Raw genomic sequence first — 25,481 nt, forward strand, 5'->3', positions numbered from 1 at the left:
GGCCCAGTGACCTCTCTCTGATATTTTATTTACTCCTCAAATCCAAGATGGCCAACTTGAATGTCTCGATCCCATAGCAATTGAGGATGCAAGTAGCTACCGAAAAAACAACTTTTCCCCGACCATCTCATCCCCTGAAATTCAGTTCGAATGGTGCGGACGACCCCCTTACATCTTATTAGCCACTAAATAGACATTGCATTTTCGCGCAAACCCATTCAATTCGCAAATTTGAAGTAGTTTCGCGAAGTAGCTCGCGCTGTCGCTGTCTGTCCGAAGCGAGGTTCAGACAGGCAGCACATCCAAATGGCCGAACCGAGAAAAGTACAATTTGTCACCCTCTCGGCCTTCGCTGCGGGATCAGCCACGGAGACTAGGAAACGCCGGTTGGAGGATGACGAGGCCGACATCGACTTGGATGCGGATGGTGAGGTCGAAACGAAAGCGTCCGGGGCAGATGGTGGCGGTGGGCTTTTCGGCAAAACTAGTAGTGACAAGGACAACGCTGAAGGAAAACGGATTACCGTGCGGTTGAACCTATCTCTGTCTGAGCCCAGCGATCAATCGTCGGCCGAGTTTAACTACAGCGAACTCATCCAAAACATCCAGGTATGACTCCTTCTGTTTGGTCAAGAAAGACATGGATCAACACCAGTTGATTTTATTAACTTGGTTAGTGGGGACTTGTTATAAGATAGGATATGAACGTGGATGTATCTTGTCTTTCCACGGACTAGCGTGGTCGGTGGGAGGAGGAAATTACCAGTCATGGACTTCACACAAAAGACCCTAACTCAGCCATTCATGAAGCCATTCACTCAAATCACTTGGTGCTCAACTCGAACGGCACGTCAAGATTACAGTTGTAGGCACTCCTTATGCACATGCAGTGATAAAGGTTGTCTGGCGCTACCTGTGTACAATTCTTGTTAACTTGCCAACTCTTGTTAGTTTACACCAGTCATACAGCCATTAATATGGCACGTAGAAGTGCCCCAGTTCAGTTGAGTTTAGCCTCCTATGGGTGACATATAGAAGATCAGTCAGTGCTGAATAGATGGAGTAGGTTTGGAAGTACCAGGATGTTGCCTACAGGGAGTTATGTAAAATATCGGTGTTATGTTATTAAGACACTCAGTGTTGTGTACAGACATCATTGCACGGTAGAGTAGTTTACTATTTGTTTGTTACATATTTGCATAGCAATTATGCTGAGTATATAGTGGGGCAAAAATTATTTAGTCAGCCACCAATTGTGCAAGTTATCCCACTTAAAAAGATGAGAGCCCTGTAATTTTCATCATAGGTACACTTCAACTATGACAGACAAAATGAGGGGGAAAAATCCAGAAAATCACATTGTATGATTTTTAATGAATTTATTTGCAAATTATGGTGGAAAATAAGTATTTGGTCACCTACAAACAAGCAAGATTTCTGGCTCTCACAGACCTGTAACATCTTCTTTAAGAGGCTCCTCTGTCCTCCACTCGTTACCTGTATTAATGGCAGCTGTTTGAACTTGTTATCATTATAAAAGACACCTGTCCACAATCTCAAACAGTCACACTCCAAACTCCACTATGGCCAAGACCAAAGAACTGTCAAAGGACACCAGAAACAAAATTGTAGACCTGCACCAGGCTAGGAAGACTGAATCTGCAATAGGTAAGCAGCTTGGTTTGAAGAAATCAACTGTGGGAGCAATTATTAGGAAATGAAAGACATACAAGACCACTGATAATCTCCCTCGATCTGGGGCTCCACGCAAGATCTCACCCCATGCGGTTAAAATGATCACAAGAACAGTGAGCAAAAATCCCAGAACCACACGGGGGGACCTAGTGAATGACCTGCAGAGAGCTGGGACCAAAGTAACAAAGCCTAGCATCAGTAACACACTATGCCGCCAGGGACTCAAATCCCGCAGTGCCAGACGTGTCCCCCTGCTTTAGCCAGTACATGTCCAGGCCCGTCTGAAGTTTGCTAGTGAGCATTTGGATGATCCAGAAGAAGATTGGGAGAATGTCATATGGTCAGATGAAACCAAAATATAGCTCTTTGGTAAAAACTCAACTCGTTGTGTTTGGAGGACAAAGAATGCTGAGTTTCATCCAAAGAACACCATACCTACTGTGAAGCATGGGGGTGGAAACATCATGCTTTGGGGCTGTTTTTCTGCAAAGGGACAAGGACGACTGATCCGTGTAAAGGAAAGAATGAATGGGGCCATCAGCAAGGGCATTGAAGATGAAACGTGGCTGGGTCTTTCAGCATGACAATGATCCCAAACACATCGCCCGGGCAATGGAGTGGCTTCGTAAGAAGCATTTCAAGGTCCTGGAGTGGCCTAGCCAGTCTCCAGATCTCAATCTCATAGAAAATCTTTGGAGGGAGTTGAAAGTCTGTGTTGCCCAGCAACAGCCCCAAAACAGCACTGCTCTAGAGGAGATCTGCATGGAGGAATGGGCCAAAATACCAGCAACAGTGTGTGAAAACCTTGTGAAGACTTACAGAAAACATTTGACCTCTGTCATTGCCAACAAAGGGTATATAACAAAGTATTGAGAGAAACTTTTGTTATTGACCAAATACTTATTTTCCACCATAATTTGCAAGTAAATTCATTAAAAATCCTACAATGTGATTTTCTGGATTTTTTTCTCATTTGTCTGTCATAGATGAAGTGTACCTATGATGAATATTACAGGCCCCTCATCTTTTTAAGTGGGAGAACTTGCACAATTGGTGGCTGACTAAATACTTTTTTGCCCCAATGTATAATATATTGTTCTCAAACGTATAATTACAAGTGATACTACAACTTTATAAACCAGTTGTAAATCTAAATACAAATGCTTATTCACCAATGCTATTTGAGCAATATGATTGCATGACAATGTGATTTACATCCGGTACAATAACAACACAATATTATTTGTTACTTTGTTCGTTGTTTGTTTATTGTGGGTAAGTCCATTTTTGTTCCAGTAGTTACACTTTTCCTCACCCATTCCCCCGCTTTCTAGGCAAAAAAGAACACTCCTCCTCCAGCCCCAGCCCCGACTCAGACTCCAACTCCTTTTATCCTGCCTCCTGCCCTTGACCCTAGCGACCCTTTCAACGATGACGAGAGAGAACGACTGCAGGTGGAGGCCCTGGCCAAGAAGTTTGAGAACAAATATGTACGTCTTTTTTTTTTTGGAGCTGTGGTAAAACCTTGTGCTCTAATAACGCCACTTGTAAGATACTAGTTTTAAGATTAGTTTGACTTTTTAAAATCCGGCTAATAGCTAGTTGTACTAGTTTATAAACCTGTTGTATCTGGTTATAAGCCATTTTGTTCTCGTTTATTACTACTGGTTATACAGTATGTACATGTGAAAGTATGTATCCTCTGTGACACAGGGCAATGTGAATGCACCAGGAAAGAAGAAGAGGAAGGATAGAATGCAGGATCTGATTGACATCGGCTTCGGCTACGACGAGACCGACCCTTTCATTGACAACTCGGAGGCTGTAAGTATCCCTTTTTTACTTTTGACCTTTTACATCCCTTCATGTGGAGAAGGCATGTTGGGCTGTATTATAGGTGGAGAAAACAGGAATCTGCTCTATTCTGGCGAACTCCGCTCTGGAGTTTTGCTTCCTGTTTGGAGCGTGCTTAAGACTGTCAATCTATCACGGCACCAATTCGCACAAGCAATCAACCTCACCCCATAAACACTAACCTACATTCACCAGAGTGACATGTTTTTGTTGTTGTTGTCAGACACTCATTGAAGTTATTCTGTATTGTGCATCTATGCTCTGAATGTAACGGCTGCCATTTTGTTTTGTGTGACAGTATGACGAGCTGGTCCCGGCCTCCCTGACGACCAAGCTGGGAGGGTTCTACATCAACACCGGCACGCTGCAGTTCAGAGCTGCTTCCGAGTCCGAGGGAGAGGAAGGGGGCAAGGATGTGAAACCCAGAGTAAGGGTGGGATACTGGCAGGAAGTATTGTATACAGTGAAATGACACTGTATTAGTCAGTTGTTGTCAATTCCATTTCAGTGATGTCAATTCAGGAAGTAAACAGAAATTATAATTATTTTCAAAATCAATGATAAAATCTGTTAATTTTTGTTTACTTCCCGAACTGACTAGAATAATTGTGAATAATTTATTTGGTTTTTCATGAATTGTGTCTGTGCCTTCCGGTGTTAGCAGGAGCTGAAGGGTGGCGAGGAGCAAGTGATCAAGAGACGAAGGAGGAAAGAAGGAAACAATTCGGAGGAGAAGAAACCCAGGAAGAACAGAGTGCCCAAACCAGGGTGAGATGATAAGATAGTGGGATGGATACATCGCTGCTTCTTGTGCCTGTCAGGCATGTCTGTACCTTCACAGATTGCAATATGAGATAGAATGGTTGCTGAATAATTCTAATGATTTTGTTCTTGCTGTAAGAGCAAATCATCTAAGGGGACATTGTGGTTCTATGCATATTTCTCAGATAGAACTGAGCATGTTTCAAGAACCATTCCTCAAAATGTCTTGTAATGGTTTTTGAATCCGTTCTCATACCTCCCTGTGTCAAACCCTACCGAATGTGCACTGAAATTGAAATGTATGCACTTCAGCAATACAATAGACAAATTCATCATATACATATATTTTTCTTCATTCCTACCCAAGTACAGATATGTCTGACTATGACATGACACACTGTGATGCTCTCTCTGAATGGCCCGTGGGCTTGTGTGACAGGCCAAGTGTCCTTAACAAAGGCTACATTAGCTACGCTCTGATAGGCTGATCACTCCGCTGCCATAAATACTCCTATTCCCAGAAATAGACCGGCGGCTATTATGAGACTGTTGTTTTCCTTGTATCATATTGACAAGACATTGCCTTGCTTATAGGTTTCTTGTCTTCGAGATTACACATCATAACTTACCTCACTATTTTCTCTCTCTTTCCTCTTTCTTCCTTCTCTCACCCTCTCCTCTATCCCACTCTCTTTCCCCTCTTCACCCCTCTCTCTTGTCTTTCTGACCCAGAGTGTCGTCTCTGATGAACATCCACCGGCCAGAGAAGAAGAAGAGGAAGAAGCTGATGAAGGACTCGTTGTGCTTGGCAGCCATGTTGCGCCGCTTCACCCGGGAGAAGCAGGAGATGAGGAAGATGAACCCCACCGTGCCGCACCCCGGCGTGGGTAGCTCCGTGGCCAACGCCCCGCGAGCCAACCACCTGCTGGCTAACTCCCACCTGCACGCTAACGCGGCTAACAACGACGTCTCGTTGGCCGAGCTCACCGCGGACCCCACCATGATGTCACTGCTGGGCTCGGCAAATGAGAAGGAGCTCCAGGATCTTCTGGGTGACCTGGACTTCAGCCTTCTGGACAGCTCTGCTAATCCGCACGTGGCCACGCCCGGGAGAGAGAATGGCCTGATGGGAATTGGAGTTTCAGGGCAGAAGCCGAGTGGGGGCGGGTTAGGGAGGGGGCTGGGGATTTCAGGGGGTCTCCTACACCCACCTCCGCTCCCTGACGGCCTGCCCGCCCCCCTCATCAAGCGCATCGAGGACCTACGGGCGGTGAGTCGCACTCATGGGGCTTTTCCAGTTTATCATAGATTGATTTATTTGTTTATGTGATGTTTATGTGATCAACCCTTGATTTAATTGTTGAGTAACTTCCTGGAATTCTGTACAGTTTAAATGTGTGGCAGCCATTTTCTTCAACCATGATCAAGGTGATATCTCTTAAAATAGTGTTTCAGTTCTTGGAAGATTTGTAATGCATTTCTTGACAGGGTGGTAAAAATGCAAAGACAGGTTAGAGAGGAGCAGAGCAGAAAGGAAGAGCGGATGAGAGCAAAACACATGAAAGAAAGGTAGACTAGCAACAGACAACAGGTGGCCAAAGGGGGAGAGAAGAAAGAGAGAGTGACCAATCAAGGATGAGCGAAAACTGGCAAGATGACGGTGCAGCCATTTTGAAACTGACACGGAAGGCTCCTTTTTGCTGTTGTGCGTCTTTCTATGGAAGACGGTATGCTCACCAACCTCCTTTCTTCACAGGCCTCTCGTCAGTTTGATCAAGAGGGAAGGAAGAAGTTTTTCACCCTGGATATGAATAACATCCTACTGGAGTGAGTTTGTCATTCTTTTGACACGTTGTACATCTCTCTCCATCTCCACCCTGAATGTGTCATACTGCTGATATTGGAGTCGATTGTTCATCTCTTTTCCTGTCTTTTTCACCCCCACTCTGTTCTACATTTCTCCAAACATCTTTCTCTCTCGCACGCAAAAATTGTTTTATTCTTTGTCGTCTCTTCTTTATCCCCTTTCCTTGATTACCAACATTCTCTCTCCATCCCCCCTTTCTCTCACTCCTGTTAATTCTCTGTTGCTCCTCTCCCTTCCCTCCACTCTCTCCTCCTCCCCTCTTCCCCCAGTATTGAGCTGCAGGTGCAGGAGCAGCCGATGGGGCTCCGTGGGGAGGTGTATTCTCACCTGGAAGCGTTTGTGCCCTGCAATAAAGAGGCCCTTCTCAAACGCCTCAGGAAGCTTAGCCTCAACATCCAGGACGACCGTCTGCGTACGCCCCTGTTGAAGCTGAAGCTGGCGGTGTGCAGTGTGATGCCCGAGCAGATCCAACGATACAGCATGGACTGCATGGTCAAGGCTGCCAAGTAAGAAGATTTACAATACTCCATAGTGTACTGCAGCCATACTCAACAGGCGGATTGTGGTCCTGATGCGGAACCCAGAACGGGGTCAATACGGACCGCGGGTCCCGACTTTACATTTGACATTTTTCTACATTTGATGTTGCATTAGGCTGTTTGTCATTCCCTGACAGAGAGCGATTTTGATTTAGTACCTGTCAGAAATGTCCAGTTGATCAAATGGCTCATGTTAGGTAGATGGGTACGCCCAGGGGCCTCGACCCCCAGCGGGCCCCCATTTAATTAATTTTGTTGAGCAATTCACTCAGGTATCACATGGCAAAATGTGTAGAATTGCAGGAAATTAGCTTTAAAACGGCAACATTTTCTCTCCAACAACAAGAAGGATGTGACCAATTTGAACAGTTTGGGGTTGTTGGGTTTGTTACTATGCTGATGAATGACAGAAATCCATCCTGACCTTTGCCACCTAGGACATTTGAATGACCGGACCTTCTGAAAGAGTAGTTGAGTACCCCTGGTATACTGTAATGCTATATCGCTTATCCATAATGGGTGTTTGGTTATTTTTAGTGCTCTACTCTGCCCGTGTTCATCACTGCTTTCATTTATATGAATCTCTGCCTCTGCGGGTATATATTGAGGTTGTTAGAACATGTTGGTACTGAGGTGTGTGTGTTGGACCCTAGCAGGCAGCAGCCTGGAGAGGGAGAGAAGAACGGATCAGAGGAGGAGGACGAGGGGAAGCCGGGAAAGAGGATGATGGGCCCGCGGAAGAAGTTTGTCTGGGACGACAAGCTCAGGTGACGGCCCATCCACTGCCCTCAATCAAATCTTATTTATGAAGCCATTTTTACATCAGCAGTTGTCACAAAGTACTTTTATAGTAATCCGGCCTAGACACTAAAGTGAAATTCTTGAGTTAAGTCATACAGGAAGTGGTTGATTTGAAAAGATAATAGATTAGTAAGCTTTCTTAATTTCTCTGTCTCTCGCTCTGTGTGTGTGTGTGTGTGTGTGTGTGTGTGTGTGTGTGTGTGTGTGTGTGTGTGTGTGTGTGTGTGTGTGTGTGTGTGTGTGTGTGTGTGTGTGTGTGTGTGTGTGTGTGTGTGTGTGTGTGTGTGTGTGTGTGTGTGTGTGTGTGTGTGTGTGTGTGTGTGTGTGTGTGTGTGTGTGTGTGTGTGTGTGTGTAGGTCGCTGCTGTGTAACCTGGTGCGTGTGAAGTTGAGCTGCTATGAACTGGAGTCGTCTCAGTGCTCTCTCTCTGTGGAGGATTACCTCAAGGCCTTCATGGAGAACGAGGTCAAACCACTGTGGCCCAAGGGCTGGATGCAGGCCAGGATGCTGTTCAAGGAGAGCCGTGTTGTACACAGTCACCTCACTGTCAACATGCAAGTTATCTCCACTGTAGTTGGCCCTTATAAATAAGTTGGCGTTATAATGGAAATTATACCTTTTATTGTATATATGCCTGATTGACTGATGGAATCCAATTTTATTAGTCACATATCCATATCTCGCAAATGTTATTGCGGGTGTAGCGAAATGCTTGTGTTCCCAGCTCCAACAGTGCAGCAATATCTAACAATGCACAACAATGCACACGAATCTAAAAAGTAAAATCATGTGATTTAGAAATATTAGGACGAGCAATGTCTGAGTCCGGAGTATAAATCTACAGGGCCTTCGGAAAGTATTCAGACCCCTTGACGGTTTCCACATTTTGTTACGTTCCAGCCTTATTCTCAAATTGATGAAATACATTTTTTCCCTCATCAATCTATACACAATACCCCATAATGACAAAGCCTAAATAGGTTTTTAGAATCTTTTGCAAATTTATTCAAAATAGAAAAACATAAATACCTTATTTAGTATTCAGACCCTTTGCTATGAGACTTGAAATTGAGCTCAGGTGCATCCTGTTTCTATTGCTCATTCTTGAGATGTTTCTACAACTTGTTTGGAGTCCACCTGTAGTAAATCCAATTGATTGTACATGATTTGGAAAGGCATAGTTGACGGAGCAAAAACCAAGCACTGAGGTCAAAGGAATTGTCCGTAGAGCTCCGAGACAGGATTGTGTCGAGGCACAGATCTGAGGAAGGATACCAAAAAATGTCTGCAGCATTGAAGGTCCCCAAGAACACAGAGGCCTCCATCATTCTTAAATGGAAGAAGTTTGGAACCAGCAAGAGTCTGCCTAGAGCTGGCCGCCCAGCCAAACTGAGCAATCAGGGGAGAAGGACCTTGGTCAGGGAGGTGACCAAGAACCCGATGGTCACACTGACAAAGCTCCAGAGTTCCTCTATGGAGATGGGAGAACCTTTCAGAAGGACAACCATCTCTGCAGCACTCCACCAATCAGGCCTTTATGTTAGTGGCCAGACAGAAGCCTCTCCTCAGTAAAAGTCACATGACAGCCCCCTTGGAGTTTGCCAAAAGGCACCTAAAGACTCTCAGACCATGAGAAACAAGATTCTCTGGTCTGATGAAACCAAGATTGAACTATTTGGCTTGAATGACAAGCGTCACGTCTGGAAGGAACCTAGCACCATCCCTACGGTGAAGCATGGTGGTGGCAGCATCATGCTGTGGGGATGTTTTTAAGCATCAGGAACTGGGAGACTAGTCAGGGTCGAGGGACAGATGAACGGAGCAAAGAGATCCTTGATGAAAACCTGCTACAGAGCGCTCAGGATCTCAGACTGGGGCGAAGGTTCACCTTCCAACAGGATCTGCAGAGAAGAATGGGAGAAACTTCCCAAATTCAGGTGTGCCAAGTTTCTAGTTACATACCCAAGAAGACTAGAGGCTGTAATCACTACCAAAGGTGCTTCAACAAAGTCCTGAGTAAAGGGTCTGAATACTTATGTAAATGTTATTTCCCTTGACCTGTTTTTGCTTTGTGATAATGGGGTAGATTGATGAAGGGAAAAAACTATTAAATACATTTTAGAATATGGCTGAAACGTAACAAAATGTTGGAAAAGTCAAGGGGTCTGAATACTTTCTGTGTGTGTGTGTGTGTGTGTGTGTGTGTGTGTATATATATATATATATATATGTATATGTATGTTTTGTTTTCATCAAGGAACTCTTTGCGCCATTCATCTTTCCCTCGATCCTGACTAGTGTATATATATATACACACACAGAGTATGTGATGGGATTTATAGACTATATGGATAGAAGATGTACAGTATATCTGAAGAAACAGATGATTGATTGACAGATGGATTAGCATTCCTGTGCGGATGTTAATTTAACACACCATTGGTTTCTCTGTCCAGGGCCAAGAAAAGGATGGTCCCCACCCCCAGGGCTAAAGCAAAGGTCAGTGAAATCTCTTCACTCTCAACTGACGTTTGTAACCTTTTCTACAAGATGGTTGTTTGGTATTACTTGCGGTGCCATGTGTTCTGATGCGAGTCCAATGCTAACCTTTGTCCTTTCCCTGTATTCCAGGAGGGCCAATGGATCCAGCAGAGGCCCAATCTCCCCACCGCCACCACCCCTTCTCTCCCCCACATCCCCTCCACCCCCTCCGTCATCCAGGCCCGAGGGACCTCCTCGTCCCCCTCGGAGCCCATCTGCCTGTCCGACTCGCTGGACGAGGACCTCCGTGCACCCTCCCTGGATTCCGTCTCCCACGCCCTCGCCTTCCTCAGCCAAGCCGCCAAGGGCCTGGGTCCCCACGGCAGCGTCACTGACCTCACCCTCACCTCCCCCTCTCCCCCCGCCTCTCCAGATCCCCAACTCCTCCCCCCTCCATCACCCCTCACTACTCCCCCTCGTCTTCCCTACTCACCTCACATTCTCTTTCCAAGATAAACGCCAACTCGTCGACGATGCTGACGATGCCATCGATGGCCAACATTAAGACCACACTATCTACCTCTCCCTCCACTTCTACGGCGTCGTCGGCTCGCATGCAGCTTGCGGGGGCCACGTTGGTGTCTCGTGGCGCCGACGGAGTGTACGGCATGATGAAAGGGGCAGGCTCTATGGGACAGACTCAGAGACACAATGTCAGCATGGCGACCTCCACTCACAGGCAAGGGGGCATGACCGGAGGGAGTAAGCTCCACCCACCGTCGTCCCCCTCCCCGCCCACCAAGCAGCGTCCCCCTCCCACAGCCTCTCCGCTCCTGCCTCCCCATCAGAAGGTCGCACTGGGCATGGGGTTGGCAATACCAGGACTGGGGAAGAGCAGTGTCAAAGCCAACAGCAGTAGTAATGGCGGTGCCATGATGAGCAACATGCCCTCCCCCTCCCCTCAGTCCCGTGCCACCAACTCCCACTCACACCCCCAGCAGCTCAACTCCAAGAGCCCTCAGCAGCTCAACTCCAAGAGCCCCCAGCAACCCTCCTACCTCACCTCCACGGTGGGCTCCTCACCCTCCCAGTCCCCCTCCCACCACCAGGGCAAATCCAAGCCCCACCACCAGTCCAACTTCATCACCCCCATGCAGGCAACCCTCACCAAGTCCTCCCACAGCAACAACTCCTCCCCCATCATCAAGCTCACCCCTCGCCCCCCTGCCCCAACCCCTCCTCCCATCTCCTCCCCTTCCTCCTCCTCTTCCAACCTTCTCTCTCACTCTCAAATGATCTCCAGCCCTCTCCAATACCAGTCCCCCAAGACTGCCAGCTTCCGCCCCCCCATTTAGTGTCCAAGGTGGGGGTCAGGTGAAGTCGGGCCAGGGCAGTTATAGCTTCGCGGGGAGCCAGAAGGCTCCGTCTGTCATTAGCAGTAGTAGCGTTAGCAGCGCTACCTCCAACAGCAGCCCCATGCGCATGTCGCCCGTCACCAGTCGCCCGGACAACAGCCCCTCCCCCTCCGGCACAGTCTCGACCAGTCACGGACAGAGACAGAGGGCCGTGGGCGGGGCCAAGGCTGTAGGCAGTCGGGTGCCCACGGCAACCATGGCCACACCCTCCGTCACCTCACACCTGACGCAGGTGAGTCAGCCAATCACATGTGACCAGAAAGTGCCAAGAAGTGTGAAAAACAGGATCAAGAGAAGCACCTCTTACATACTGACTGCATTTTTCTCGCTTGAGTTTTGAGTCTGTTCTGCAAAGGTTTGGCCACGTCGTCAGAACAGAAAAGAAAGGAAGAGATTGTGTCAGGCACTTTGTCACCAAGTTGAGTCACCTGATCCCTTTTCTCTTTCTCCCTCCCCCTTCCCCCTAGGTGTCAGCTGGCAGTCCCCTCCTGGGCGGGCCACTTGGCTTTGGGATGCTGGGGGGGCTAGTGCCTGTCTCACTGCCCTTCCAGTTCCCATCGCTGCTCAACTTCACTCCTCCTGGTGCCCCAGGGGTCAGCGGCCTGGGCACGGGCGCCAACTCAGGATACAGCCTCTCACAGAGCGACTTAATGGGTGAGTAATTGGCAACCGGTTCCCAACTGGCAGTGGCTCCACAAGACTGTGATCTTTCAAAGCACCGGGCTTGCAAATTTATAGGAGCAAAAATATAGCATTTGTTCTCTACGGTTCAGTAAAACTTTTAGGGCTCTTAATACCACTGAGAAAGTCTGTACTGTACATCATGATGTGGTAAAAGTCTTTACATAACGTACTACTTCATTAGTATGACATTTTATCGGATGAATTTGATCAAATGACAAAGAAAATCAGTGTTTATTAAGATGGCAAAATAAATGGAGCCGCAGCTAGATTTATTTGTGGTCCCTTGAGATTCATCTAGTCTTAGTTTGTGTTACTCATGGTCAGTGTTGTGGTGTGCAGTGTGTGCGTGTGTGTGTGTGTGCTGTGGATCCACACTGAAGTATAATCAGCTCTAATGTGCCTATGCTAAAGGTTTCTCACTGTAACCCTCTTGCCCCGCCCATCTCGTTTTCTCATCCAATCCCTCACTCCTTCTCCCCCACCGTCCATCCATCTATCCTCCCCATTATCTGCCCTCACTTTCTGATTTTTATCTTTTACTCAAATTCTACTTTCATCTTTTAATGTTCCTTTTCTCACCTTTATTCTCCTCAACCCCTTCCCCCTCTTCATCCTTCCCTTTTTTAACCTCCTCACTCTTTCTTCCTCTCGTCTGTCCATCCCTCCCTCCCTCCATATCTCCTCAGATCTGTATAAGAGTCTCCAGTCAGGGTCACAGGCTGCTCTACCTCCTCACTTGCAGCTTGCTTTCTCAGGTAAACTTCACACCTCCTCCCTTACCTCCCTCCTCCCTTACCTCCCTCCTCCTCCTACCTCCCTCCTCCTCTACCTCCCTCCTCCTCTACCTCCCTCCTCCTCTACCTCCCTCCTCCTCTTCCCTTCTTCCATTTGTGTTGTCATTCCCTGCGTCATGTTGATATCGCTCACTCACCGTTTGGCTGTAAATTCTTCTTTCCCAACCTGTCTGCCTGCTTCGATGTTAGCGGTGATCTGCATGCCCGTATTACTGCATGACTAAGTTAACACTAGAAGCACGTGTCTTGTCTGTCGATGAAGCATCTCCTCCCTGTGTGTTCAGTATTTTTCTGCATCATGCATTTACACATGATGTAACAAATTATTTTAACCCCCCCCCACCTCAGATGCGAACCAAAGCCAGGGTGGCGACATGAAGAGGAAGTCCCACTGACCAATAGAGACGGGGACAGAGAGTGACATCGAGATGTCCACTAGGATCACTTTGATTGGAAAGATGGACACAATGATGTAATAATACCGGGGAGAGGAGCCTTCTTCCCTCAATATGGACCTGAAGAATCGATTACCCCTCACCATGACGATTTATGAATTTAATTTAACTGTATTTTTATGATTACGGGGTATAAAATGGACCTGGGGTGAATGATAATGATTTTTTTTTCTTACATTTATTTTCTTGTCAACATGTTTACATGACCGACCTTTATCACTGTGGAATGAGGACAGGGTCGTATTCATTAGGCTCCAAACGTAGAAAAACAAATACAGAAACAAGGAAGGACTGCCTGAACCCTGGTTTTCGTTTAAAAATAGTTTTGCTATGTTGTGCACCAACGGAGCGCACATACCACAACGAATGTCGATCTATTTGCCGTTTGTTTGGCGCGGTCTGTTTCACGGACCACCCCACCGGTGAGGGTTTGATTGCTGACATTTTCGCTTGATTCTACATGTAGAATCAGTTTGCAAATTATGGCTGGCACTCTGTTCAGAGGTGCAAAGTACTCTCGACCTGCAAACGCTACCAGTGTGTCCGTTCCGTAACGAAAACCACCCAGGAGAGGGAGCACGCTGTTAGCTAAGTAATTTAATTTGAATTTAAGTCTGTTTTTATTTTTTCTCGTCTAAAGCAGATTTGAGTATAAATTATTTTGGGGTCATTGTCTTGACTGTCTGAGGAAGGTAGTTGTTAACTTGTCTCCGATGTGAGATGGCGTGTCCATAGAGTGTTTTTAAGTCGCCTCTGCTCCCCACAACTGACTGTTAAGGTAGTACAGCTAATATAAAAATTTATAAATTATTTGTAATTTACACAGGGATAAATAAAATATTTAGAGGTATGAGTGTGCCCGGTGAGATTGTGTGTGTGTGTGTGTGTGTGTGTGTGTGTGTGTGTGTGTGTGTGTGTGTGTGTGTGTGTGTGTGTGTGTGTGTGTGTGTGTGTGTGTGTGTGTGTGTGTGTGTGTGTGTGTGTGTGTGTGTGTGTGTGTGTGTGTGTGTGTGTGTGTGTGTACACAACCTACATATATTATTATATATTGTATTTTCTTTCCAGGTCAGTCTGTGCTGTGTGTGTGCAAATTGCATACCCCCTTTTCTCTGTTGTGTGTGTTTGAGAGAGTGAGTATTCCCCTCTCTTGCTCAGCGTGTCTTTGGTGCTGTATAATCACACTGGACCTTTTCTGGAGAAAAAACTTGAACTGTAAAAGCTAGACTCTTTTGGAAAGAGGAGTGGAGCGTGAGAGAGGGGACAGAGATGCGAGATTGTAGCCTACTTGAACTTTTTTTTTTAAAATTGTAATTAATTAACTTTGTAAAAAAACTATCAACTCAAAACACTCAACTCAATATGACAAAACGCCTTAGTTTGTAAGTTTAATTAAAGAACTATGCAGGACTATAAATGCTTCAATGCAAAAGTGCAAGTCGTCGCTTGGCTTTCAACCTCTTACTCAGCTGTCAATGTATTTTTGGAAGTTGCGAATGTTTGTGTGTATGTATGTCTGAGTCCTTTTTCTCATCTAAAGAACTCTCCCTTCTCACCTGCTGAATACCTCTAGAAATTGTTCTTCCTTACTCTCTTCCTATATCTGGGAAGATCTCAATAGCATACTCCTCAATTCCTCTCTCCTAGTCTTCTCAAAACCCATTGGGGGAGAAAGTCAGGGGAGGGACCTCTTGCTTTCTTGCCTCTGTCCATCTCTTATCATCCTTCATCCCTCCTTCCAATGTCAGTATGAATGTCGACCAACTGCACCAAGGATGGCGCCAAAGATGAGTTTCCTAGCATGTAGATGGGGTGCCTTGGTCAGTGTGCGTGTGTTCTTATCAACATTCTCTTTGAAATGTACCCATGAGTGTTGTCTGTCTGGTCTGTCAGGATGTCATGGTGAAAAGTTGTTTCTTTCTGTGACGAGCAGGAGGTGACATTTTAAAGCTTTTGTGCTTTTGGGGCGGGTAAAGATTACATTTCATGTTAACTGGTTACTTAATTCGGTCTCTTTTGTAGATTATTTTTGTGTGTCGATTTATGGAATAAAATACAGTTGGTTTTCAATGGGGCCTGAGTCATTTCTTTGTGCTCTCTTTCTTCCGTCCTCCATTGTGACAGCTGTCTTTAAAAAGAAGGAAGTCCTGAAGGTAGGGCAAAACTACGCTATCGAGACATCTGTTAGAGCCCTTACTTCCTTTGTCTTTAAAATCCGATATACAGATAATGTTCCCGCCTTAACATGCTGAACAGACCGGACACGTGGCGTGCGCGAGCGTCGCAAAATAAATGTAGAAATCCATGTTATTAAATTATTGCACCCACACTGCTCGCGCGCGCCAACGAGCGTGTGCGACGCCAAGGGCTAAAATAGAACTCATTCCTATTTCTGAAGCAGATCGCGCTGCAAGTCCTGCCTCCCATCTCCTCATTGGTTTGCAGAAGTAGGTGATTGAAAGACTAACTGTTTTGCAGGTAGTCGTGGTAATACAATGAAAGTTTAGATGGATCATCATATAAATTAAACTATGAAGAAGTCTGGAAGGAGGAGAGATGACTAGAAACGATTCGGTTGGTCGTTTTATGTGTGGATTAATTGTCAGAGTAGAGGTCCTTGTGCATTTCAGGTAAAATAACTCAATGTTTATATGTTAACAAATTAGCTAGCAACAGCAAGCTAGCTAAATAGGACAAATTAACGTTATCTAGCAAGTGCAAGCTAAATTGCCATACATGTTAATGCTTTTCGACCTGTCCCCAAATTAATGTCATTGGTTCAGAGTTTGTATTGATATTTTAACCTGCTGTCGTAATCGCGTTTGGTGTGGGGGGCAAAATACATGTATGCACGATAGCGCACGCGCGCAGCCGGTTTGGGTTCCGTGTTAGAGGTCATTTCTAGCACGCAAACTAAAACGCAAACTAAAACTAAAACGCTCATTTATTTAGCCTTTCTTTAACTAGCCAAGGCAGTTAGGCAAGCCAGTAGCCAGTTAGGAACAAATTCTTATTTACAATGATGACCTACCCCAGACAAATCTGGAGGACGCTGGGGCAATTGTGAGCCACCCTATGGGACTCCCAATCACTGCCTGATGTGATACAGCCTGGATTCGAACCAGGGACTGTAGTGACACCTCTTGCACTGAGATGCAGTGCCTTAGACTGCTGCGCCATTCGGGAGCCACAAGTGAAACAACGAGGCACTCGGGAGCCTTAAGACGTGGCAATACATTTTTTTCATACGTTTGTCATAACTCCATGTCCCTCAATTATGTCAACATTCGTGTTCACTTTCTGTACCCTGGAAAGGTCAGAGCTCGAATCAATCCATAAGGTTTAAGATCCGTGCCACAATGCGGTTGAAATGTAAAGGTAATTTCCTATTGAGTGGATGTCACCAGCGTTTACTGTGAATGCAGTCTCCTGCAAATGCGTAGACATTGCCTTTAAACCTCAATCACGCTATATCCCGGATCTTCAACGGATCTAATCGAGCCCTTACTGTCAAATTACATCATTACACGTGTTGCTCTTTGACCTTTCTCACCCATGCCATTGTGTCCCAGGTAACAACAGACCCTAGCTTTGTGGAAGGCTCTGGAGTTTTCCCAGTTCTTGGCCCGGTTTGGATTCTTTAAAAAGTGCATCCTTTGTTCCTCCCTTAAAGTAACTGATTAGAAATGACTGGACTGGTGAAAGCCATGTGGTAGAGCCCTTCCGCTCACCTGCCCAGGGCACCCACTCAGATTGAGCAACAACAAAAGAAATCTGCTCTTGTCAAATGTTCCAAACAGGACATATTCTTTTTACCTAAATATGCAAATACCAACAGATAGAATTCATAGCAAGCAGTGCATTGTGTTAGTCAGATTTGATTCAATATAACAGAACAGATTACCTGGATTGACATTCACTCTCACTGGATGGGTTGCCAAAAAGAACTAACAAAGCCACACCCCCAATAATCCATGAATTTAAATGCATTGAGCCATTTGCCACTGTGCTTCTATGGCTATAATCACCATGCTACTGCCTATTTCATTTGTTCATTTAGCAAACAAGCCAACTCATAATCCAGTACCTTTATCAATCAACACCTATATTTTAGCTGTAATCTGCTCTAAAAATGCAACATTTTCTCTCAGGCTCATGGCAAAATCTGTACAATAGCATGTAATGAGCTATTCAACAGCCCATTTTCCTCTGCCCGATGGCAAAATTTCAGGAAGTTAGCTACCCAAATTGATACAGGCCCACCTGACAAGTTTCTGGCTACGCCAATGATGTTGCCCCACAGCTGGTGGAGAGTATAACATTTGGGTTGCCATCTGAAGCAGGTCCCTGGTTCAAATCACAGAGCAGCTTTTGTTTTCTAACTATTCCCAACCCCTTACTGAATTTAGACCACTTCCCTAAAACAACCCATCATATATGTCCATGCCCTTCAGGTGTAGCTACTCACTGTGCTCTCCAATTTGGGGAGAGAAACATGCTTGACTGAATTGAAAGTCTCTAGGGGCTCCTCTGCTCAGGACAAACTGGAATCATATTATTTCTACAATGAATATGCTTTATTTTCTTTTACAAAAAAAATGTCTGTAGTCTAGAAATACAGGAGGCAAACAAGAAATAAAATGGGGGTGGGGGTGTATTTGCAGTTGTAATGAAAGCCTGGTCGTCAACAGCCAGTCTGAGAATAATAATACAAACACAAGTAAAACTACATCATGGATGTTAAAGCTTTTCACCAAATGAAATCACATTCTGCTCTTGAAGGGGGAGCAAAAGGCTCCACATCTCACATAGTTAATAGTAACACTGATTTCTGACCCACACACACACTACCTATGGAGACATTGCTACAGGTATATGAACGGGAGAGGAGGTGCACACTGGTTATGATATGAAACATCAGCAAAAATACACAAGACAAAGAAGAAAAATAAGTGTTTGTTTTCCGTTCACCAGGTTTGCCTCTTTAGGTTTTTATGTAACACGTACAGCACACCTACACGTCTTTCTGTTTAATACAGGTGTACACCTACACGTCTTTCTGTTTAATACAGGTGCTCACCTACACGTCTTTCTGTTTAATACAGGTGCTCACCTACACGTCTTTCTGTTTAATACAGGTGCTCACCTACACGTCTTTCTGTTTAAAACAGGTGTACACCTACACCTCTTTCTGTTTAATACAGGTGTACACTTACACGTCTTTCTGTTTAATACAGGTGTACACCTACACGTCTTTCTGTTTAATACAGGTGTACACTTACACGTCTTTCTGTTTAATACAGGTGTACACTTACACATCTTTCTGTTTAATACAGGTGCACACCTACACGTCTTTCTGTTTAATACAGGTGCTCACCTACACGTCTTTCTGTTTAATACAGGTGCTCACCTACACATCTTTCTGTTTAATACAGGTGCTCACCTACACATCTTTCTGTTTAATACAGGTGCTCACCTACACATCTTTCTGTTTAATACAGGTGTACACCTACACATCTTTCTGTTTAATACAGGTGTACACCTACACATCTTTCTGTTTAATACAGGTGTACACCTACACATCTTTCTGTTTAATACAGGTGTACACCTACACATCTTTCTGTTTAATACAGGTGCTCACCTACACGTCCTTCTGTTTAATACAGGTGTAGACCTACACGTCTTTCTGTTTAATACAGGTGTACACCTACACATCTTTCTGTTTAATACAGGTGTACACCTACACATCTTTCTGTTTAATACAGGTGCTCACCTACACGTCCTTCTGTTTAATACAGGTGTAGACCTACACGTCTTTCTGTTTAATACAGGTGTAGACCTACACGTCTTTCTGTTTAAAACAGGTGTACACCTACACATCTTTCTGTTTAATACAGGTGTACACCTACACATCTTTCTGTTTAATACAGGTGTACACCTACACATCTTTCTGTTTAATACAGGTGTACACCTACACATCTTTCTGTTTAATACAGGTGTACACCTACACATCTTTCTGTTTAATACAGGTGTACACCTACACATCTTTCTGTTTAATACAGGTGTACACCTACACATCTTTCTGTTTAATACAGGTGTACACCTACACATCTTTCTGTTTAATACAGGTGTACACCTACACGTCTTTCTGTTTAATACAGGTGTACACCTACACGTCTTTCTGTTTAATACAGGTGTACACCTACACATCTTTCTGTTTAATACAGGTGTACACCTACACGTCTTTCTGTTTAATACAGGTGTACACCTACACATCTTTCTGTTTAATACAGGTGTACACCTACACGTCTTTCTGTTTAATACAGGTGTACACCTACACGTCTTTCTGTTTAATACAGGTGTACACCTACACATCTTTCTGTTTAATACAGGTGTACACCTACACATCTTTCTGTTTAATACAGGTGTACACCTACACATCTTTCTGTTTAATACAGGTGTACACCTACACGTCTTTCTGTTTAATACAGGTGCTCACCGTGCATTACCCACTAATGTTCTTATCTAGTGTCTAAGGCACTTTAAAGAAACATGTCATTACAGCTGAGCTAACATTGGCGTAAAAGTCAAATGAATGTGGCAGTTTCCATACATTACCCTCTTTTATACTGAACAGAGATGCCAAAGGAACAATAGAGAGCGCTGATGGATATGGACCTTCTGAGACGTTAAGAGTGGCTTAATAGTTTAGAACTTTGAGATGCTATCCCCAATAGAAGGCTGTTATATCTAGGAATACTAAGTGCTTGGTAGTTGGTGTGTCAACGTATTATAAGAGAGAGTTGGGGGTCCTACTTTGCTACCAAACCATGGCACAAACAAAGTGAGATGGCAGTCTCCCTTGCTCTGAGAAGTAGGCTTTAGCTAGCCAAACTACACGTTCAATCGAAGCTCTCATCATTCGTGTTGGACTAAGAGGCTGTATTGTACATCATGGGACCACTCATGAGAGAAGCTTGGGGTTTCCTGGCTCCAGTTACAGGGGCATATGAACACTCATTGTGCAGTTATGTGCAGTTTCCAGCGATTCTCTGTGATACTTACGCCAGCGACCATCTATCTAAGCCACTCTATCTACCACACTTCACTGCTTTCAACCCTTCTTCCTGAACAACAGGAAAAATAGTGTTCCAATTAGTCAAAATACAACAACAAAAAACGTCAATCATGACCTATGCGATTGTTATAAGTCAGTTACCAATTGTTTTTAAAGTGTTGTGACGAGATGCTGTGGCAAGTGGAGAAAAGCTTTACACAGTTAAAACATCCTTTCCGTTCTACTTTTTTCTCCCAGAACAGGTTAGACTGTGTGAATCCACCATCTTGTTTCATTGTAGTGTTTAGAAGCGGAACAATAGTCTGTACATCAGGAAGAGACTCATGCAATGAGGGAAGCGGAGGCAGTCCATTGACCTCTGACCTATTGTTGAATAGGACTATCATCGGAGTGGACAGAGTTTTGTTAGGCCTGCTTTAAGCCAGGGGAGAGATGATGGCTTTACATTTGGTGACACACTTGTATTACAAGACAATGTTTTGTTTCGTGTGGGAGGAGGATGACTAAAGTGAATGTTTCCTAGTTTCGCTCCTTTCTTTGCAGTTTGGCGTTCAGGGGCATACACATACCTTACATACTCACATGTGCACACACGCATAGTTCATAAGTAAAAATCACTTGTACATAAGTTTACATATTCATTTAAGTGGAGCACATAATTCCACGCCTAGGGAGGACTATATTAAGATCGTTGGGACACTCGCCGGGCCGAGCAGCTAGCCAGAGTAGAGTAGGAATATTGTTAGAGTAACGTTAGAGTAAGGCAGAGTAAGCCGCTCAAGTGGGAGTAATTGTTTCGTCATCCTTAGGTAGGGAGCATTTCTGGGGGGTGGGGTGGTCTAGGTCGTATTCATTAGAACACACCGTAGCAAAACGTTTGAAAGCATCTTTCAATGGAAAATGAAAACGAGCGGTTCTTATTAGTCAAATCCAGGTAGTCCTTCCCTGTTTCGGACTGTTTTCTTCTGTTTTGGTTCCTAATGAACAGGACCCTGGTTCTCCCTGCTGTTGACTCGTGGACAGGGACAGATGGAGAGGCTGAGGTGTTGTAGTCACCATGCTGCCAGGCTGGCTAATCGATAGGGTTGGTAGGATTAGCAGGGAGCGTCTATTCGGTCTGGTTGGAGGCTTGCGTGTCATTGTGGTCGCTGGCGCGGCTGTCGGCGTCGTCGTCAGAATTGTCCACGGAGGTTCCGTCGATCTGGAGCTGCCGGCTGCGGCCTGAACGGCTAGACGAGAAGCTGATGGGGCCTCCACGCCTGAGGAGAACAGGCAAATACATACATGGTCATTTATCACACCCACAGATCTATGACAGTGTGTGTGTCCTGTTGCATCTATAGGAGTGTTGATGAACATGTAGGGGAAATGATAACAATGAATGTCTTCTTTGTTTTAAAGAAACTGGCAGAGGGAACGCCGATGGGCATAAATAACTATGTGAAGTGTATGAGAGGCTGTACCTGAGGCGGTTCTTGAGTGTGTTGACTTCGCGCGTCAGGCCCTCGCTGGCCTCGGTGGCGTCGTCCAGCTCCCTCTGTAGTTTCCTACGGGAGGCGTTGGCTCTGGTAGCCTCCTCCTCAGCCTCCTCCAGCTGACGCTTCAGCTGCTTCATACGAGAGTTGGCCTTCTCCAACTGACAGGGGGAGAATTATAATTTTATTGGCACAATTCAATGTATTTACATAGCAAATTCATGGGCCAATTCAAGATTAAAACACAGAGAGCGAGAGAGCAAGAAAGAGAGATATGGAGAAGAGGGGGGAGATAGACAAAAGGTGGGATAGAAATTGGAAAAACAAGGATGGAAATTAAAGTTTGAAGACAAAAGTTTGGGACAGAAGAATTGAGAGAGAAACAAAGCTACTGAAGAGAGTCGGTGGGAATGAGAGAGAGAGAGAGAGAGAGAGAGAGAGAGAGAGAGAGAGAGAGAGAGAGAGAGAGAGAGAACCAAAGCTACAGAAGAGCATGGGTGGGAATAGGAGAGAGAGAGAGAACCAAAGCTACAGAAGAGCGTGGGTGGGAATAGGAGAGAGAGAGAACCAAAGCCACAGAAGAGCGTGGGTGGGAATAGGAGAGAGAGAGAGAACCAAAGCTACAGAATAGCATGGGTGGGAATAGGAGAAGAGAACCAAAGCTACAGAAGAGTGTGGGTGGGAATAGGAGAGAGAGAGAACCAAAGCTACAGAAGAGCGTGGGTGGGAATAGGAGAGTGAGAGAGAGCTTCAGCACAGATGACACAGAGACACTGATTATAGAGTGAATTAGTAGCTAACCTGGCATCCATGGCCTTTAACTCACCCTTTCTAAATGTCAGAACAGACTGTTTCAAGTTCACCGTGGACCCAAAACGACCACTCACCTGTTCTTTGTACTGGTCGGCATGGCGACGCTCGTCCTCCACCTGAATTACCACCTCTTTCAGCTTCTTCTCCGTGCGACGGACGATCTTATTGGCCGCTGCCCTCTCCCTGAGAGGAAAAAGAGTGATAACGGGAAAGTGTGTAAATAGTGTCACCCTGACTGACTCATATCTAATGGGGACATACATTTGCATCAGGATGTAGTGAAAGACTCCACATTAGGCAACCTCATACACTACCATTCAAAAGATTGGGGTCACTAAGACATTTCCTTGTTTTTGAAAGAAAAGCTCATTTTTTGTCCATTAAATAACCTCAAATTGATCAGAAATACAGTGTAGACATTGTTCATGTTGTAAATGACTATTGTAGATTTTTTATGGAATATCTACATAGGCATACAGAGACCCATTCTCAGCAACCATCACTCCTGTGTTCTAATGAGCTAATCCAAGTTTATAATTTTAAAAGGCTAATTGATCATTAGAAAACCCTTTTGCAATTATGTTAGCACAGCTGAAAACTGTTGTGCTGATTAAAGAAGCAATAAAACCGGCCTTCTTTAATTGAGTACCTGGGGCATCAGTATTTGTGGGTTCGATTACAGCCTCAAAATGGCCAGAAACAAAGAACTTTCTTCTGAAACTCACCAGTCTATTCTTGTTCTGAGAAACGAACCCAATTCCATGCAAGAAATTGCCAAGAAACTGAAGATCTCATACAATGCTGTGTACTATTCCCTTCACAGAACAGCGCAAACGGGCTGTAACCAAAATAGAAAGAGGAGTGGGAGGCCCCGGTGCACAACAGATCAAGAGGACAAGTACATTAGAGTGTCTAGTTTGAGAAAGAGACGACTCACAAGTCCTCAACTGGCAGCTTCATTAAATAGTACCCACAAAACACCAGTCTCAACGTCAACAGTGAAGAGGAAAGTCTGGGATGCTGTCCTTCTAGGCAGAGTTGAAAGAAAAAAAAGCCATATCTCAGACTGGCCAATAAAAATAAAAGATTAAGATGGGAAAAAGAACACAGACACTGGACAGAGGAAGACTGGAAAAAAGTGTTATGGACAGACAAATCTATGTTTGAGGTGTTCGGATCACAAAGAAGAACATTCGAGAGATGCAGAAAAAATCAAAAGATGCTGCAGGAGTACTTGACGCCATCTGTCAAGCATGGGGAGGCAATGTGATGATCTGGTGGGTGCTTTGTTGGTGGTAAAGTGGGAGATTTGTACAGGGTAAAACAGATCTTGAAGAAGGAAGGCTATCACTCCATTTTGCAACGTCATGCTATAATGTTGTTTTATAATGGAGTGGCAGAGCACAGTCACCGGATATCAACCCTATTGAGCTGTTGTGGGAGCAGCTTGACAGTATGGTACCTTAAGAAGTGCCCATCAAGCCAATCCAACTTGTGGGAGTTGCTTCAGGAAACAAATTGACAACTGGAATGCCAAAGGTCTGCAAGTCTGTAATTGCTGCAAATGGAGGAATCTTTGACGAAAGAAAAGTTTGAAGGACACAAGCAAGGAAATGTCTAAGTGACCCCAAACATTTCAAATCAAATCAAAGTTTATTTGTCACGTGTGCCGAATACAACCTTAGAGTGAAACAATGCAAATAGTCTGGGTAGCCATTTGATTACCTGTTCAGGAGTCTTATGGCTTGGGGGTAAAAACTGTTGAGAAGCCTTTTTGTCCTAGACTTGGCACTCTGGTACCGCTTTTTATGTGGTAGTAGAGGGAACAGTTTATGACTGGGGTGGCTCGGGTCTTTGACAATTTTTAATGCCTTCCTCTGGCACCGCCTGGTGTAGAGGTCTTGGATGGCAGGCAGTTTAGCCCCAGTGATGTACTGGGACGTACGCACCACCCTCTGTAGTGCCTAGCGGTAAGAGGCCGAGCAATTGCCGTACAGGCAGTGACGCAACCAGTCAGGATGATCTCGATGTTGCATCTGTAGAACCTTTTGAGGATCTCAGGACCCATGCCAAATATTTTTAGTTTCCTGAGGGGGAATAGGCTTTGTCGTGCCCTCTTCACGTCTGTCTTGGTGTGTTTAGACCATTCTAGTTTGTTGTTGATGTGGACACCAAGGAACTTGAAGCTCTCAACCTGCTCCACTACAGCCCCGTCGATGAGAATGGGGGCGTGCCCGGTCCTCCTTTTCCTGTAGTCCACAATTATCTCCTTAGTCTTGGTTACGTTGAGGGATAGGTTGTTATTCTGGCACCATCCGGCCAGGTCTCTGACCTTATTACTATAGGCTGTCTCGTCATTGTCGGTGATCACTCCACTGTGTTGTGTCGTCTGCAAACGTAATGATGGTGTTGGAGTTGTGCCTGGCCATGCAGTCGTGGGTGAACAGGGAGTACAGGAGGGGATTGAGCACGCACCCAGTGTTGAGGATCAGCGTGGCAGATGTGTTGCAATCTACCCTCACAACCTGGGGGCGGCCCGTCAGGAAGGTCAGGATCCAGTTGTTGAGAGAGGTGTTTAGTCCCAGGATCCTTAGCTTAATGATGAGCTTTAAGGGTACTATGGTGTTGAACGCTGAGCATTCTCACATAAGCGTTCCTTTTGTCCAGGTGGGAATGGGCAGTGTGGAATGCAATAGAGATTGTATCATGTGTGGATCTGTTGGGGCGGTATGCAAATTGGAGTGGGTCTAGGGTTTCTGGGATAATGGTGT

The 25,481-nt window shown here is 45.1% G+C and overlaps 1 protein-coding gene and 1 pseudogene across 12 annotated transcripts in view; one reads left to right on the plus strand and one right to left on the minus strand.

The window, feature by feature from the left end:
• The first annotated feature begins 46 nt into the window (after nucleotides 1–46).
• On the plus strand, nucleotides 47–14,146 carry LOC124015606 (annotated as a pseudogene).
• Nucleotides 14,147–19,312: 5,166 nt separating this feature from the next.
• The window catches only part of LOC124015191 (myosin-10), a 100,791-nt gene continuing 94,622 nt past the window's right edge, over nucleotides 19,313–25,481 (minus strand). For 11 of the 12 annotated variants that reach the window (XM_046330218.1, XM_046330215.1, XM_046330216.1 and 8 more), the window contains 3 exons: nucleotides 22,785–22,893; nucleotides 21,886–22,058; nucleotides 19,313–21,681 (listed from right to left, as the gene is read on the minus strand). In XM_046330218.1, coding sequence (XP_046186174.1) covers nucleotides 21,531–21,681; nucleotides 21,886–22,058; nucleotides 22,785–22,893 — 433 coding nt within the window. In that variant the 3' untranslated portion in view covers nucleotides 19,313–21,530. The remainder of the gene's footprint in view (nucleotides 21,682–21,885; nucleotides 22,059–22,784; nucleotides 22,894–25,481) is intronic. The other variant, XR_006835108.1, reaches the window with a different exon arrangement.

Source organism: Oncorhynchus gorbuscha, linkage group LG26 (assembly GCF_021184085.1).
Source record: "Oncorhynchus gorbuscha isolate QuinsamMale2020 ecotype Even-year linkage group LG26, OgorEven_v1.0, whole genome shotgun sequence".
Classification (NCBI taxonomy): domain Eukaryota; kingdom Metazoa; phylum Chordata; class Actinopteri; order Salmoniformes; family Salmonidae; genus Oncorhynchus; species Oncorhynchus gorbuscha.